Source organism: Talpa europaea (genome assembly GCF_964194135.1).
Source record: "Talpa europaea genome assembly, chromosome: X".
In the NCBI taxonomy this organism is placed as follows: Eukaryota; Metazoa; Chordata; class Mammalia; order Eulipotyphla; family Talpidae; genus Talpa; species Talpa europaea.
The window spans coordinates 74,865,113-74,883,478 of NC_140081.1; the positions used below are offsets into that span (position 1 = coordinate 74,865,113).

Consider the following 18,366-nt stretch of genomic DNA (forward strand, 5'->3'; position numbering starts at 1 on the left):
TTGTAATCAGGGAAATGTATCAAAACTACCATGAGATACCATCTTACACCAGTGAGAATGGCACATATTAAAAAAACTAGCAACAACAAATGTTGGCAAGGGTGTGGAGAAAAAGGAACTCTTCTGCACTGTTGGTGGGAGTGCAAACTGGTCCAACCACTATGGAGAGCTGTGTGGAGATTTCTTGACCTACTAAACATAGAGCTTCCATATGATCCAGCAATTCCACTCCTAGGTATTTACCCAAAGGACACAGAAACATCAATTCCAAAGAGCACCTGCACCCCTATGTTTATAGCAGCACTGTTTACAATAGCTAAGCTTTGGAAACAACCCAAATGCCCAAAAATAGATGACTGGATCAAGAAGATGTGGTACATATATACCATGGAATATTACTCAGCATTCAAAAAAGATAAACACATGCAATTTGCAGCAACATGGATGGCGCTGGAAAGGGATCATGCTCAGCGAAATAAGCCAGAAAGAAAAAGAAAAATACCGGATGGTCTCACTAATAGCAGGAATTTAGAAAACCTAAATAAGGGACCAGGAAAAAGGCTAATTAATACAAAGTAAAAATAAAAATCAACAAGCAACTATAAACCAGAGACACACTATGGGGGCGGGGGGGAGAGGAAGGACTAGGATCAAAATAAGGGGGGTGCAATTGTATGGGGAATATAACCAAAATGAAAATGCACACATTGTGCAAAAATGAAAAATGATGTAAGAATTATATAAAATAAAATATTAATTAAAAAAAAGATGGGATTCAGAGAACACCCTGTATTTGGCCCTGAGCTGCCCTTGGAGAGAGGCCTTCCGGTGGAGCGGTAGGGACAGACCAATGAACTTGTAAAACAATGCCTTCTCTTTCCCATGAGGGTCTAACTTTGGCCAGGGCAGACCTAGGAGGAAGAGCAGCGTTAAGGGAGAAGTTTCTCTGGGGTGAAAATTGCACATGCAGCTTGGAAAGGAGCAGCAGGGGAGTGCAGGGGGCGAAGGTGTGGGAAGAGAGCTGAGGATGCAGGAGGAGGGAGGGGGCTGGATGAGCAGGTGGAGGGACACTCTCCCTCCATACATGCAGATTAGAGCTATGGGAGGCAAGGGAGAGAAAAGGTAAGGGGTATTTGCCAGAAAGACAGGCAGGCCTTCCCCTAGCCCAGGAGCTCCAGCAGCCCCTGTCGAGGAAGGGAGGTGAGTCTGCCCCTCCAGAACGAGGCAGCCCCAAAGAATTGGCTATGCTTTGCCTGCAGGCTGGCCTACTGCCGTGAAGAGGCACCATGGATCTCAGAGGCTATTTGAAAGGCTTCTTAGCGCACAAGCATTCCTTTTGCTTGTTGATAGAGGCCTGACATTTCCTGAAAGGAGACTGAGCTCCAGGAAAGGGCACCACATGGTATTTAAAATGCAAGGCCAATGTCATGCATCATGCATACAGATGAGACGCCCTGACGAGGCCTATGGCTCCTATCTGCAGAGTTAAAATCAGAATCAACTGCTTTCAGAACCATTCCTCTTCTCGGAGAGCATCTTCGATTCTGATTTAAGCACATGATGATGCTTAACCCCCGGTGGTCAAAACAAAACTTGCACTTGAATGAAAACATTGAGTCAATGAAGCCTGAAGTTCTTCGGCACATGTACAACTGGTTCCTTGTCCCAACTGGTTTTTGATGAGGAGGAAGATACGGACTAGACTGGAACCCTGACAGAACAACAGGAGCCTGATGAAGAAAGTGGGGGGCAAAGAATAGGCACAAACTGCATGTGTCAGGACAAGGTCCCAGCTCAGGGCCCCCCTCTGGCACAGCAGACAGCAGCAGTCATGTAGTGGGGGCTGGTGGGGGGTCAGTGAGGCTACTGACCTTGCTGATCCTCTGTCACTCCCCCGCCCCGGCACTACTGTTACAAGCAGGGCAGCAGTGCTTACAAACGCACCCTGCCCCAGCTCCCTAGCAGGTGTACACAGGTAGAGAGGGGACAGGTACCTGGACCAGCCCAGTGACAGCCCTGTGGCTCTAGGTCTCAGCTACTGTGTCCGGCGGCCCCTGTAAATGCTCCAGGGCAAGGCTTCCAGCACTCCCTGGGTGGGTTCAGCTGGGCCGGGCTGGCAGGAGAGGTACCTGAAAGGTTTGCTGTCGGGGTCGGTGTCCTTGAAACCCATCTCCTCCAGCTTACAGCGGCGATACAGCTCATAGTGCCGGCTGTGGGTCTGCTCCCGCAGGTCCTCCATGTTGACCCGAATCAGCATCTCCCGCAGCTTCACAAAATCGCAGTGGGCCTCATTTTCAACTGCATAATAGGGGGTGGATAGTGAAAGGAAGGCCAGAGAGGGAGGGTGATGGTGTGGGAGTGGGCGAGGGAAGAGGCCCAAGGGAACACGGTGGAGGATTGTGGGGGCACTGGTCGTGGGCAGGGTGTGAAAGTACACATTTGTGGAGGTTTGAATCTATAACTCCCAGAGCAGATACAAAGATGTAAACCTACTTTACTTCAATAAACATCACCTGGAGTGTGTGTGTGGGGGGGGTGGGGAATCCCTAAGAAGACAGTCAGCAGCGTCTCAACACAAATTCAGCAGACACTGACAGGCAGGCATGCTCCTTTGTACCACTTTTATGACAGCGGTGTGCACACATTCAGCCAACGGTTCAAGACATATTTGTGGAATCCATGTTCCTATGAGGTCCTGGGAATTCAGAAACGTCACAGAGCCCTGCCCTCTGGAGCTTACAGGTCAGTGGAAAGATGGATGCAAATAGACAGCTATAATACCATGCAAAACTCGTGAAAATGGAGGTGCAGATTGTCTACAGGGCAATGAAATCTCAGAAGAGGGGGCCTAAGGACTCCTGGGACACAGAAGAGTTAGCCAAAGAGACAACCCTTAAGATACCTCTTGCAGGAGGAATCAGACTTTATCACGCAGGGAAGGGAGTGGTTCCTGCAAAGTCTCCATGAGGTTAGGCAGGCTTCACAGCTAGCAAGTTGCAGAGTTAAGATCGAAATCCAGACACACTAGGGGAGCAGCAAAGGCAGTGACCAGGTACCAACGTCCCCAGTGAATAAGGGGAACACATTGAGACACCAACAGACTGGTGACAAAGAGGGCTGTGGACCACGCCTCCACCTGTGGTCCATCTGGATGGTAGAAGCCATCAAAGGAGGTGTTTTGTAGAGGGTGGGCTGACAGCAGCGATGGTTACTAGGACATAGTGGACCCCGCCTTCTGGCCTCCTCAAAAGAGCACAGTGAAGGTCTGTACCTTGGGCAACGGCCAAGAAGGGCAGAGATGTGGCCCTAAGTCATACAAGGTGGACTTGTGGCTGGGACATCATAAGGTCGTGAGCAGGGCTCTGGCCAAGTGTCTCCAGGCCTGACTCCACTGTGTCAGAATAGGGGTGTCTGTCTTAATGAGGTAGGGACAGTGGTTTCTGAGATAATGAACAGGCACAGTCACCCCAGATGCTGTCTTTCAGGAGAGGGGAACAGAGGTAGGATGGCAGGTGTGGTGGAAGGGCTGGGCATGCAGCAGACTGCCTGGCGGTCATCAGAATAATCTTCCCAAAGGGCTCACATATCAGCTGTGCATAAGCTCATTGCCTTTGGGCCAAAGCCCTCGGCTGTCACAGAACATAAGCTACTACTAAAAATCGCATCTGCCTGCAGCATTACCTCGTCTGTCTCCAAACGGTGGTCGCTGGCAATACACAGCTTCTTCCTCATTTACATACATCACTGAACCCAGATTTCCAAACCCCCTTTGTTGGTTAGATCTGGGGTGACCTCAGTGGGAGGAAGTTTTTGGAACCATGTCATGGGCCTCTACTCTCTCAGATCCATACATTCCTTGCCAGGCCCGACAGAAGCCATTGGCAAATATTCCGAGCACAGTGTTCCCAGCCCCAGACGTCAGAGCAGACCAAAACCTAGTCCAGTTGTGTTTACCAGTTGTGATCCAGCCTGAGGAACCCCGGTTATAGCTTCAGGGTATCCAGGGTGGCCTAAAGCATACTAGTCTCTGCAATGTGGACAACTTCCCACAGCTTTCAGATGTTTGCTCATCGGCAGGGAGGAGTTGACAGTGAACCAGTCTCCTCACACACGGTGCCCCCACAACCCGAGAGCTGATGCCTTTTTGACCCAAGGCAGTGCCCTAAGCTATATTTTATCCACAGAAATGACTAGTCTGGGGCTACCTTAACACATGCCTGGCAGAGCACTGAGGGAACTTTCTTCTGAATATAAATACACAACATTACTTGTTTTTAAATTGCAAACATAATTATACACACAAGAGTGCATGAAGTGTGTACATGCAACCTAAATTTTTTTTCAACCTAAATTTCAAAACAAAACAGTCAGGTGAAACACTACCAAAACCTCAGAAGTCCCCAGTGTCCCTTCTAGTTCTCATGCTCTCCTTCCCGCAACAAGACTTAAGCACTCTCCGGAGGTAGGGGTTTATCATTCCTTTGTTTTCTTTTCTTTTTTTTTGATTTTTTCTATATCTTTTTACCCTATATTACACAGCTACATATGCAAACATAATCTTGAGTGCTTTTTTTTTAAAAAAAAAAATTTATTTATTTATTTATACAAGCACTGGGTACAGTCAGAAGCGCGGGAGGGTGAGAGGATTCACCAGAGCCAGAGCGGGGAACAGAACAGGCAGACTGACGAAATACACTGCTGAGGGGAGCAGCGGGCGGCAGGAGAGGTCTGTGTGCCATGTGGGACCCTCACCCCGTGGCTGGGGATTGAACCGGAGCTGCAGAGGCTGCAGGCAGCTTCGCAGCCCAGCGCTCAACCGCTGTGCCACCAGGGAGGCCCTCCTTTGTTTTCTTTATAGCTTTGCCACTTACATATGAACTCCTAAAGGCATTTATCTCGTTTTGTTTTGTCTGCTTTTGGAATTCATAGAATGGAATCATACAGCGGGTATTTTTCTGTGACTTATTTAGCTCAATGTTATGTTTCTGGGGTGCATTCATGTAGAAGTAGCTAGAGTCCATTCCCTTGTGCTGCTGTATAACATCCAGTGATTTGAATATTCCACACTTTGTCCAAGCTATTTTTAATGGCTATGTGGACTATGTCTGGTTATTGGCTGTTGCAAATAACACTACCGGGAAGGTTCTTGTTTGTCTCCTGGTCCTCTTGGGCAGGTATATATGCCTTCTCACAGACTCTTTCCTACCAGGTACATTTGTTTTTGTTTTAGGAATGTTTTCTCTAGGACAGTCAAGGAGAGCTTGCTCATGGCAGAGAAACCAGGTCTGGAGCTAGAGTTTGCCTGCTGATGACCCCTGTTGCTGTTTGCAGCCTAAGTCAAATGAACAGCAACTGGACACAAATGTGAGGCGGATCACTCAATGACTGGAGACAGACAGGAGGGGTTCCCCAAGTGCAGCCCCTCTACTGGAGACTCACTTACCCTGCACTGTGCCCCACGGGTACTGCCGGGCCTTCATCATCTTGTTGCCTATCTTCAGCTCCTCTGTGCTGCCGATGACAGCAAATGGCAGGTGGGCCTAAAACAGAAGGCAAACAAAAGCTCAGAACTCGGGAGAAGGACTGTCCACATCCCACAATGCAACTGCTGCTCATGTCAGGGGCCTCAGGTCTCATGTTGCAGAGTTCCTCATGTCAACGTCAAGAGGCATTTATTAAACTCTGGAGCTGTGTGGGGATGCGAGGCCTAGCCCAACCTTCTGCCTTTAGGAAATTCACAACAGAAGGTAACAATGACACGGCTGAATGCAGAGGGAACAAAGAGAAAATAAGCAGAATAAGAAGCAGATACACAGATGAACTGTCTCTTCAGTATTCACAGCTGCTGAGGGTAACAGCCTTTCTGAAGGAGGGAAGTGGGAAGAGAGGCTGAAGGAGAACCAGTGTGAGCCTCGAGAACAGGTATAATACTGAAATCACACAAGGACTGGGCTGTGCCCTACTTGTTCTCATCCTTCTGTGGAGCAAGAGCACACATTGAACTCTTGAGCCTACAAGTCAAGTTCCCAAGTATTTATGCACATGCCTATTACTATGCTGGGTTCTGTTTCAGGTGCTGTAAGGGAGACAAAAGAAGTAGAAGTCATAGTCTCTCGCCCTCCAGGAGCTTACAATCTTGTTGGGGAAGCCAACATTCATACCCAAAATCACAGAAGACAGCATAAGACCAGGAGCTCAAATGTATGGTCTGGTATCCCGCACACAGTAGGTACAGGGCCCTGGAAAGAGTAGAGGAAAGGAAGGGAACGTACAAAGAGGAGTATGAACTTGGTGCTTACAAGGAGGAGGAACTGGGCTGGCTGGTGAAGGCTTTGTGGGTCACAGAAGCAGCAGCTGCTCCCAATTGGTAGTATGGGGTCTGGGAAACACAGCACCCAGCTCCACAAGGAGCTGTCCAGGTGCTGAGTGACCCCTTGGCCAAATGGAACCACTGGATAAAAATTGTTTAAAAATCAGGTGAGCGGCCTCCCTGGTGGACCTCTCCTATCACGCCTGCTGCTCCCCTCAGCAGTGTATTTCAGTCAGCCTGCCTGTTCTGCTCCCCACTCTGTCTCTGGTGAATCCTCTCACCCCCCGCATCTCTGGCCTGTACCCCAGCTCTTGTATGCATAAATAAATAAATCTTTAAAAATCAGGTGAGGGCCTCCCTGGTGGCGCAAGGGATTAAGATGCAGCCTATGAAGCTATATGCAGCCACTGAAGCTGGGGAGGAAACCCACATAGTGCAGTAGACCCCTCCTGCCTCGTCTGCTGCTCCCCTCAGCAGTGTATTTCAGTCAGTCCACCTGCTCTGTTCCCCACTCTGTCTCTGGTGACTCCTCTCACCCCCCACACCTCTGGTCTGTACCCCAGTTCTTGTATGCATAAATAAATAAATCTTTAAAAAAATAAATAAAAATAAAAATCAGGTGATGCCAGGTGGGATTGTACCTCAAAGGGTTTTATACCAACAAGCAAAAAGTCCACTGGAACAAGCTTTCTTTGCCTGCTTGGAGACACAGGTCTTGACTGCAGGTATTCTGACCCATTTTGCTCATTCCTCCATTCTACAAATATTTACCGAGTTCCTACAGTGTGCTAGGCATTAAGACGAACACAAAGTTGAAAAAGCTCAGAGCCTGTCCCTGGAGAGTGCCTGCTCTGGCAGGGGGGGAAGGCACACCGACAGCCATAATATAATAAGATGGTCCGGATGATCAACAGAGGCTTGAGGGCTGGAGGAACACAGAGAAGGGAGTAGCTAATGTGGTGGGAAGTCAAAGCAGCTACACTGAGAAGGTGGGAGCGACTGTACTAACAGTGTTGGCAGCTACAGAATTGGCATTAGCAGCAGCAGCAATTTATTCGGTTCGATGTACTGTGCCCCAGGGGCTCTGTGCTATCTTATTGAATTTAAAAAAAAATATTGAGGTAACATCGGTTTACAGCACTGTATGTGATTTAGAGGTATAGGTTCACACCTCTTCGGGTGTATGTTACCACACCACACTTGCCACCAAGGCACTATATTCCACCACCATAGTCCTTTGTGGCCCCTCTCCATTTGGCTCCCTCTCTCCCTCTCCCCCTCTGGGAGCTTCAATTCTACAGTCAGATTTCTATCTAGCTTTTGTTATTGGTTTGGATTTTATCTGACCCTTTGTTTTGTTTCCCAAAATCTCATTGAATCTTGGCAGCCATGCTGTGAGGGGGGTATTCTTATGATCCCTCTTTTATAGAAGAGAAACTGAGGTCACAATGGATTAAGTGACTTGCCAACAGACACCCAGTAGTGAGGGGCAGAGCTAGGGGTAGAAGCCAGGTCTGTCTGGCTTCAAAGCCCACCCCTGTTGTCTAACCAGGGAGGGCAACAAGCTACACCCTGCAATGAGTTGTTTGTGTAAGGTCAGATGACAGGAGGCAGGTCCATTCATGAAGAACCACAGCAAACCCGGGTTTTTGTTTTAATCTGCAGGCTCTTTTCACAACCAATCCTTCCTCTCCATTCTCTTAGCTGCACCCGCGAAGGTGTTTCAGAGTGGGAAAACACAGGTCTTATTCAGGAGCTCAGCTCCAGGACATCCACTAACCCCCCAAAGTGCTTGATCACCCAGCGGAGTGGCTCCCCCATTAGCCTCTCTCATCTCAGGTATTGTCTCACCTGTTCCCGCTCTGCTGACTGTCCTTGAAACAGCGGCATGGGACAGAAAAAGAGGAGGTTATGGGGATGGAAAGTGGACAAAGGGTGGAGGTAGAAAAGCTTCATCGGCCCTGGTAGGGATAGTTGGCCATGGAAACCTTGGTACAGGTAGTCACTGAATTCCCAAAAACCCTGCTCAAGGACCAAGCACCTCGAAACACATGACAGCTGGCTTTGTAGGAGGGGGTCATCTGGGCACAAGTCTTTCCCACTTAGGGACCTAAAACATGTTGGGTGCCTCAAAGCCACCCCTAAACATTCTGGGAAAATGTTTCCTTTCACGCAGAGACCCCAAAGCTTGGGTCATGAGACACAAGAGAGCCAAGGGGCAGTGATGGCAGACAGCTAGACTGAGGGAGGAGGTGAGAAAGAGAAATCGAGTTGTATCCTTCTCGCATATTCTGGGCACTCAGCTGAAAGTGACGGAGGAGGAAGGCGGGGTGTGAAGAGAGAAGAACTTCTCTGGGCTCAAGCGGGAAGAAGAAAAAAAAATCTAAGAAGAGAATAAGGCATCAAAAATGTCGGCATTCCCTTGGCTCTGTTATTTTTATCTCCGAAAAACATAGTTAGCTGGAATGACAGGGTCACTTGCTTCCCCTCTTCCTTAATTGCTGTCTTTTTCTCCCTCCCCACTCAAAAACACATAGGCCCCGCCAAGGCAGCTCCAGAGGGCTCCCGAGACCTCCCACGGCACACTCCTTTGCAATGGGCATCAAAGTCTATTCTGATAAGTATATGCAAGGATATCATTCCCAAGGACTCCGAGGCAGATTTCACTTGATTCTCACAAGGGCCTACAGGGTGGTTATTATAAACCTCATGCGTGATTTGGGGCAAATGACATATTGAAAGGTTAAACGGGTTGGCCAGGTCCCTAACTTCCATGCCCAAATCTGCCCAGGGAGCAGTGAGGACACTGCATTTTAGCCGGGAGCCACCCAGGGTGCCATCTGCTAGAAGTCAGCTAACCATGAAGGGCGGGCGATCACAGGGCCAGGCTCTGGGCCTCTTTCTGCTCTCACGAGAGGATGACAGCTGTGACACCTGGAATGGAGTCTGAGCAGAGCAGGGAGGTCAGCCCCCCAGTCACACTCACACAGCATTTGAATCTCAAGCCAGGTTTTCTGCTTCTTTTTCAGGTCCGCGCAGGAGACTGGCGGGGGACAGTTTATATATGTGGCTCCAGAGAGGACACCTTGATAGATGCAAGACAGACCTGCTGCTGAGACAGGGACAGGCTCCTCATGGGAGTTCAACTTCAACCAAGAGACTTCTGCTGAGGTGCTTGCCAGATACCCTGTGTCAGTCTCTATCCAGAACTCGTCCCAACCTCCTCTTGGGAGTCTGTTCCCTGATTCGCTACCTACACAGTCTCACGTCTGCCTTGACTGCCTGTAGGTACATTTTAAAGTATTTGATGATACCAGTAGCCTGAATTATTCTATTCTGGTCCCACCACCTCAATTACTGTTGGGAGATCAGACCATCGTTCCCCTCAAACCAGTGAAATAAAGACTGTGAAGATCGTCCATTCCTCAATAATCTCAGCATCATGATGGCATGCCCCTGAAGAAGGACAGAATTCCCAGTCACGAGCTGGTTATGCTCGCTCTCCTCTTGGGCTTCTGCTGGTGACTGTGTGAGAACATTGCCTAATCCTCTCTCAAGTCAACCTTGTGTGGGTGATTTCCATACAAGTTTGTCAAAACAATGGAAAGGGCACTGCTCTCTCTGAAGAAGGGACAAGCTTGTGCCCTGTGAGCCTACTGGACACCCATGTGCTCTCATTGGGCCCAAATCTCTTGGTGGGGCCAAACCCAAGAATTCGCCAATGGCCAACCAACTGAACTGAGTCAAATAACTGGGTCTATTCTCTGATCTCTTGTCATGCGTTGAATCACTCAAAGAACAACATTCAATTTGAACAACATAGCAATTTTTAGTATTAATCCTTGAGAGCTATAATTAAACCCTGAGAGCTATCAGGGCCTACGATGACTGTAGCTTGCAGTAAGACCTCTCATTACTGTCTCTGGCCCCCTCAATCTGAAATCAGTTTTGCAGAACTACTCATAAAACAAGGCAAGGGGGAGGCTGACATCTCATCCTCTCATTTCCTGCCATTAGTGGGGAGCAGCTGGGTGACTCTATGGTCTTCTCCACTTAGGCAAGAAGTGTCTTCCTCTTCTTCCAATCCAATTCCCATTGACAATTGGCTGCCGTGGCTGAGACTGTGGGGCTGGAGTCAAATCCAAAATTTCTCCTACCGTCATGGTCTGGGTCACTGATGATGCAGCTTTGTACACCACAGCTTTAGACAATTGTTCTGGTGATGACTCCCCACCCCCTCCCCCATCACAACACACAAAGCAACATTCACCTGCACGTTTTCCTCCCAGGCATGCCCAGTTCCTGGGAGCCTGGCTGAGGCCATCCCTCTCCTTCCCGTTCAAAAAAGCAAGGGAATAAATGCTGCGTGAACTCCATCACAGCCAAGATGGCTCCTTGAGAACTACTGCTTCCGGGCCTGGCCAGGGAGAGCCCAGGAGGTCTGCAAACTTGACGTTGCCCTAGACTCTAGAAGGAAGGAGGCCAGAGCTGGGCTGAGCTCAGAGGCCAGGACAACTGTCACTCCTGAGCGCCAGAGTAATGGAATAGGATTTAGGTGACACCCTGGGGCTGCTGAGAACTCCCTATCCATTAGCAAAGCAAACCATAGCTTGATGAATTAGTGAATCTGAGTCCCAGTGGTGTCTACGGGGTCTGATTTCTGAGGTGAGCAGGCCCTTCAAGACAGCGGTGCCAGTAACTCCAGAACAGCACGTCGCTCCAGGCCCCCATTTCTCCGCTGGCTAAGCACCTTTTTTTCCATTTTCTCATTGCAACAGAGCCTGGTTTCCATCCAAACGCCCTGCCTGCTAGAGAGGCAACAAGCACTCGTCTTTTTTTTCCCCTTCCTTTTTTATTTTTCTTTTTCGGCAGTTTTATGGTTTTATTAACACAATACACGTGCACAGGTGCTGGCTGTTCGCTCTCTTCGCTGCACAGCCTGGCATTGGGATGGGTGGCGTAGGTGGCCAGCTGTACTGCTCTTCCCACGGGGGCTTGGCAGTTCTTGGGGGAGACCTTGTGAGCCACCTCAGTGAAGTTAAGGTGTGCTGTCTGTCCATCAGTGGCACTTGGAGTTCCTTGGCGTTGTGTGCCAGAAACTTCTGGAAGACACTGGGCAGCATTTGCTTTGTTTTCTTGCTCCCGTGAGCATCATGGCCTGGCCTTTGAGCCTTCTGCGCCTGTTATTGATGCCTCTGAGTTTCTGCCAGTTACACCCAATTTTGACAGATTGGTCTGACTGGTGCCAGATGAACTCCTTGGTCCTCTTTGATGATCTTGGGCTTCCTAAGGGGTCTGAGGGTGACTGTGATGTCAATGGGTGACGGCTGCCACCTCTGGAGCCCAGGAAGAGAGGGCTTTTTTCCTTCTCGCATGCTTACAACCTGTCAGAGGACACGACTCAACCTACCACAACCCACACAGCCTCACTCAAAGACCAGATTTGTCACAAATGATGAGGGACTTTTAATAACAAACAACTCCGGTGTATGAATGGGCAGGAAGTCAGGCGAGACAATGGCTTGCTGCCCTGCTATGCTAATTTGTTGGCCGATGCATAGGAGGTGGCAGCTGATGCTATAATGATAACCTAGGGGGCAGTGGCAGCAAGAAAGTTTTCTAGAAATGGCTTTTATTACAAGGTTTTCCGGAGTCTGGCTATACCCAGGCATTATGTCATTAGGAAAAACTGATGCCTCTCAGAAGAGAAAAAGAAATCTGTTCCCCAAGCAGAGGCTTTCTGAAAGCTATTAGCTGTCTCCTTGAAATCACAACATTGAGGATTTCACAGCAACAGCATCAACACATTGTAAAGAAGCATGAGGAGATGTTTGACTCTCTGCCTTCTTCATTACTCATCCTCTGGGGGGGGAGTGGGGGAGGAGAGGAAAGATGGCAAGTGGGTTTTTTTAATTCATTCACACTTAATAAAGCAAAGTATAACCCCGATACTTAAAAATTACATCTCTCTAGTCACCAACCAAATTGGAAGCAAACGTCTTATTTCCTCCCGGGAGCAGAGGCTTGATTATCCGAGTCAAGAAGATTCCTCAGTCTCTGAAGCCAGTCAACTGTTTCAGCCTGCCCTTCTTTGGCTGCACCAATTGTCAGACATTGTTTTGGTCAGAGGCAAGGACTGTGTGCCTTTCCAGCAGCCCCATGAAGGCTGTCTGGCCTAGACCAGAGCGGCATTAAAGGGGTGAGGGGAGGGGCGGGAAGGGGGAGGGGGAGAAGCGGGGAGAGACCTGAATCCCCTGCTGCAGCCGCTTCCTGGAGACAGCCTTTGCCCTTGCCCTTTCCCCATCTCAGCTATTAATCTCTGCATCTCTGAGCCTTTCAAGCAGCCACCGCTGGCAGAGAGGCGCTGTTTGGGTTCTGGATTCTCTCTCACAGATACCTGACACTCGAATAATCAAGAGGTGAATGCACTAAGATGGAGGGTGAAGATGTTTGACTGCCATTTTATAAATGAATGAATGGATGAATGAATGAATTTTTGAAAGCAAATGACCCAAAAGTTGAACCCCCTGTGTGCCCACTCACGTTCATGGTTCCGTTGATCTCTGCCACCGATTCATCATCTGTAGGAAATTGATAGATCTGGACCCCGTTGCTGACAAGCTCGCTGGTGATTTTGATTTTGAACTTTGTTAGCTCACTCTTAGAAATGGCATCTGATTTGGCGATGATGGGGATGATGTTCACCTAGGAAAGGGAGGAGCAGAGGAAGCTCATTGTTGGTTACTCATAACTGACAGCAGCAAGAACTGGGACCTCCTCCAGCTGCCAGAGGGAGCGCTCAACCCAGGGTTCTGGGATGGCCACTTCTGGAGCCAAATAACAATAAACAACGAGTGCTGACTATGTGCCGGCCACTGAACTAAGTGTTAACAAGGCTTCCACAGTTAATCATGAGAATAACCCTCCCAGGAGGTATTATTATCACCACTTTACCATGAGAAACTGAGGCAGAGAGAGGTTAAGTAATTTGTCGAAGGCCACAGAGCAGGTAGAGAACTGAATTGGGATACAGACACAAATCTAGTCTTATTCCCAAATCCATAGTCCAAATCCCAAATCCATGAGCTGTCTACCAGCTCACATCCAAATGGATGAGCCCTGTGGTATTTTAATATCAAGGTCACTACTTTGGATCATTTGAAGCAGAAAGATGACAAGGGGAGACATGGCCACCCTCACTAACAGTGAACTGGCCCAATCCATCCAGCGCAAGCTACCCCAGTGAGTGTGACAGGGACCCACCCAGGCCATGGCAGGGAAGGGGGCCAGGGCAGTGAGGATACACGCCCGGCCCTCTTTCCGGCAGCAGACACTCGGGAAAAACAGCTTTGCAGTTACCCATTTTATCTGACACTGATGCAGAAAGGTTATACTGTCTGGGTCTCATGAATAATTACCACCCAATTTCAGGCAGCAGGAAAGGTATAATGCCGCCCCAAAGTTCAAGCCACCTGAACCCTGATCCTTGGAATTCTTTTGAGAAGGGACAAAGCTTTTACTGTCAGAAGGTAAAGGATCTTGAAATGCACAGAGCTCAGAGTCACATGGAGAGCACAGCCGTTCCTGCCAGCAGACACCAAGGGGGTGACATGGATGGGGCACAGTAACTGAAAGCTCTGAAAGGGAGTTCTGGGGAGCTCTAGACTTGGGACACAAATTCTGCCTCCTCTGCACTTTGCCTTAGCAGTGCCACTAAACTGCACGGGATTTCCAGTGCTGGGTCAAAGAAAGATCAGACCTTGGAGGTACCTCCCTTGAAGTCTTTGGAGGAGGGTATTGAGGGTCAAAGCCCTTGCCATGATGGAGCAGCAGGCAGAGCCGATTCTCCTCGCTGCTTTTCACCACGCCCGCGTCGCACACTATAAACATATGCCAAAAGCTGCTACTTAACCAGCCCACCCACCAGGCCACCAGCTGCATTGCAGCCGCCCTATCCAGCATGGCAGTGAGCTTACTGCAGAAGATGAAAAAGGCTCCTGTTTCGATTATACCAGAAATTCAGTTTTTATAGTGCATGTGCTACTAGGTAACTGTGCACAAATTAGGGTGGTTTTTTTTGTTTTTTGTTTTTGTAAAATAAAGCATTCTTGGAGTCAGAGAGAGCGAGGTCCAGAACCCAGGCCCGTGACAAGTTGTCCGGTCCTGAGCAGGCTATTTGGCGCTCTGTGCCTCAGTTTCCTCATATTTAAAATGGGAATATAATAGGGGCCACCATTACTGGAAAGATGAAATAAAATAACTCATGTAGAGTATTCATCACAGCATCAAACACATACAATAGGTGAGGGAGAAAATGTACTAGTAATTAGGCTTTTTAAAGAATCTGTGATCAATACTTTTATACAGCAAATGACCTTTTTTTTTTTTTCTTTTTTTTTGTGGGACCCTTGCCGTCGGCCGGGGAACGAACCGGTGCTGTAGAGGCTGCAGGCAGCCACGCAGCCCAGCGCTCAACCACTGCACCACCAGGGGAGGCCCAAGCAAATGATCTTTTAACATGAAGATTCACTGTCTAGTTTATATCTGTGGTGGGCTTTGCATTTTTCAGTTTCTCTTCAAGCAGGACAAGCCTGATGCCCAGAGGTCTTTTTCAGGGATGCTGGCAATACAGCATGGCACACAGATCAGGGTTTGATTTTAGGCTCCGGCTAGTCGCTTTGCTTTTATGACATTTAACCTTTCTGTGCCTCAGCTTCCTCTCCTGTAAAACGGGAGATAATGATAGGGTTTGCGTTCTAGGGTTGTAGCAAGGATCCTGTGAAATACTCCATGAGGTACTTAGCACAGTGATGGCACATAATGAGAGTTCAAGGAATGTTCGCTGCTACTATGAAATTCTTCTTGATAAGAATAACTTCCAAAGTCAACTTCGCATGTTTGCTTCTAGTACAGGTCAGCTAATGTTCACACAAAGCAAAAACAATTTTCTATTGTAAAGCCTGAGCCCTTAAACCCAGACAAGCATCTTGCTTGCTTCTACACTCACTCCCAAGAGGGATCAGGGCAAGACAACTCAGGGCAAATCCATGCCCAGCGCTGGGGAAACAGATCACCAAGTCTATGACGCAGGCGCTGGAGCAATATCACCACCTTTTTATCTATCTGTTTATTTATTTATTTATTTTTGTGGGACCCTCGCTGGTGGCCGGGGATAGAACTGGCGCTGCAGAGCCTGCGGGCAGCCTCTCAACCCAGTGCTCAACCACTGCGCCACCAGGGGAGGCCCAACATCACCACCTTTATGGAGGGACAGGAAATGGAAAGGATGAGGAAGCCACAAAACCTCTACCTAGAATCTGCCACCTGCTTTACACAAGGGAATAGTAAGAGTGAGTCCAGCTTGCCCAGCCTCTTACCAGCCATCGGGCTGCCCCTACACCATACCTTACTGTCCAGCTTCTTCATCGTCACCAGGTCCAGTGACTTCAGGGAGTGACCCGTGGGGGCGATGAAGTACAAGCAGGCATGGATGCGGGAGTCGTGGTAGCTGTGCAGCACCCTGCGGATCTTCAGCTCCTCCTGCAGGTATGCCTCGAACTGGGCGTCGATGAATTCCACAATGGGTTTATAGCTAAAGGGGAGGGAAGGGAGATGGCTGAATCACTTCAAAAACCACTTGTAGGGTGTCCCTGCTGGTGGAGGGGTTAAAGTCTCAGCGTTATCAAGCTATCACCAGCCACTGTGGCATGAGTTCAATCCCCGGCCAGGGAGCTGACCCACATGCCGCAGCAGACCTCTCCTGTCTCACCCACTGCTCCCCTCAGCAGTGTATTTCAGTCCATCTGCCTGTTCTGTTCCCCACTCTGTCTCTGGTGAATCCTCTCACCCTCCTACACCTCTGGCTTACATCCCAGTTCTTGTATGCACAAATAAATATAAAAAAAATTAAAAAAAAAACAACACTTCTAAAAGGAAGCTTAAAATGCCTTTGGTCATGTCTCTTCCCCATCCAGCGGGATTCCTCCCATCCCATCAGGCTGACCACCCCCTTAGTCTCCTTGAGACAAACTTAAGTCCCTAGATGTGCCTCATTCACATCCCAAACCTGTCCTTCCAGACTCAAGGCTCAACTGAATGCCACCTCCTCCAGACAGCCTTCAGCAATGATGTCAGAAATCCCTTCCGTGGCCCAGGAACCCAAGAAAAAAATGTTTATGCAATTGAGTCGCCTACCGGTTCCTTCACAAGGATTCATGTTCCTGCAAACAGACTGCTTTCTTCAAAAGGTCAGGGATTGTGGAGGCCACTTTTCTATCTCCCATGTGCCCTGATGCTGTATGGACCCCACTGGCAATATCTGTGGATGGGCTGACTGAGGTCCAGGCTGGTCCATGACTTCCATTCCTGTGTCTCCATGCCCCCACCCACTGCCCGGAATGGGAGCTGGGTACTCAGTGGAGGTCAGGACCTTTCCTTGACCCACTATTGAGAAATCCTGTCAGAACACTCAGTGTTTATTGGAGCTCCCCACTTGGATCCCCTAAACTCCAGATATTTTTCTAATTCTCAGTGCCTCCAAGGTTGTCATTTTAAAATCTAAGCATCTGGGAAAATTTGGTGCGATATTCCCACCCCTGCCCCCAGCCTCACCTCTACCACAAGTTCACTGAGGCCCCAGGCAAAACTCCCCTTTGTGAACTTCACTTCTTGCTAGGCCTTAAACAATAGTTAGTCCTCTGTTCCTCCAGTGGTGGGAGCTTCTCTGTCCCCTCCCAGCTACTCCTGCCACCCCTGCAGCCTCTTTCTGCCCTAACTAGGTCAGCTTAGCTTCAGCCCTGCCTCTGTTATCAACCTGTCTGTCCACTGCCTCTCCATCCAGACTTTCCTCCCTTCAGGCTAGAAGAGGTTCGTTATCCGACCAGAGGCAGTGAGGATACAGCTAACGCTGCCAGAAGAGAACACAATCAAAGAGGAGCAGGGCCCAGCCAACGCCTTCCACCTGTAACAGCCCCCAACCTGAGCCATCCTGAAAGATCCCCCTGGTAGAGAAGGGAAAATAGCTTTTTAAAAAAGAATCACAGAAACCTAGACCCCGAGAGTTACACACAGAGGAGAGATCAGGTGCAGGGGAGCTCTGGAGCCCCAGAGAAAAATCTAAAAATACAGTCCTTTCTTTCCTCCTTTGATCCCTCTGAGCCAGACACTGTTCTAAAGGGTAACAGCATCAAAGAATCTCTGGGTTGCAAAGATCTTTAGAAGGTTCCTGAAGAATTAGGAATGACGGTGGAGGATGCATCCCTTAAGCTCAGCTGATTAATTTTTGGATGACTGGCTGATTTGAATGACAGGATCATGTCACAGCTTCATTTTTTTTCTCATTACATAACTTTTTGTTTTTTGTTTTGCTCTGCAAAAGGAATCAAAGGAGGAAAGAAAAGATTGAAATATTCGCTTCCCCCTCCCAACCCTACCCCACCCCTGGGCCTGTCTTTCTGCTGCTGCTTCTGGCCCTTAGGGTCTCTGAAGAGATGCATGGTCAGAGCAGCAAAACCAGCTAATCAAGCATCGGGATTGGGTTTAGACTAATCCTACATGTGAGATTCTTTATTGCTTTATCCACTTTCCTATCTTCTGTATCCAGTATGATATCTGGAATCTATATAGGGGTTCCACCAACCACTCTGCTCTCTCACCCCCACACCCGGTGTTTCACCTTCCCACGGGTGCCAGGCCTCTCCCCACTCTGCTTTCCTCACTGGACTCCAGTCCCTGGTAAACAAAATCTCTTCCTCTCAAAGGAAACTCCTCACAAAAAAATACATCCTTTCTCTAAGTGATACCTGACTGCTTTTCAAAGATGCTGCTTCCCACGTATCTTTCTCAACTGGAAATTTCTACATGTCCCACAGTCAAGTTCCATAAGGGGGTGAAGAGGGCAGCTTTCTTCATTGTTGCCTGGCTTACTATCATCTCTTCCTTCGCCCACAAGACCCAGCTCTAACACACCCGGCCCCTCCTCATCACTACTATTTATCCTTTGCTTTTCAGGGCAGAGGTTTTAACCTGGGGTCCTTGAACTTGAATAGGATTAAAAA

At 48.7% G+C, this 18,366-nt stretch overlaps 1 protein-coding gene across 3 annotated transcripts in view; it reads right to left on the reverse strand.

Annotated features, from left to right (window-relative positions):
- The window catches only part of SEPTIN6 (septin 6), a gene marked incomplete at both ends in the record, with an annotated part of 59,246 nt that overhangs the window by 11,523 nt on the left and 29,357 nt on the right, over positions 1-18,366 (reverse strand). For 2 of the 3 annotated variants that reach the window (XM_084259251.1, XM_084259250.1), the window contains 4 exons: positions 2,130-2,298; positions 5,444-5,540; positions 12,854-13,015; positions 15,716-15,902. In XM_084259251.1, coding sequence (XP_084115377.1) covers positions 2,130-2,298; positions 5,444-5,540; positions 12,854-13,015; positions 15,716-15,902 — 615 coding nt within the window. The remainder of the gene's footprint in view (positions 1-2,129; positions 2,299-5,443; positions 5,541-12,853; positions 13,016-15,715; positions 15,903-18,366) is intronic. The other variant, XM_084259252.1, reaches the window with a different exon arrangement.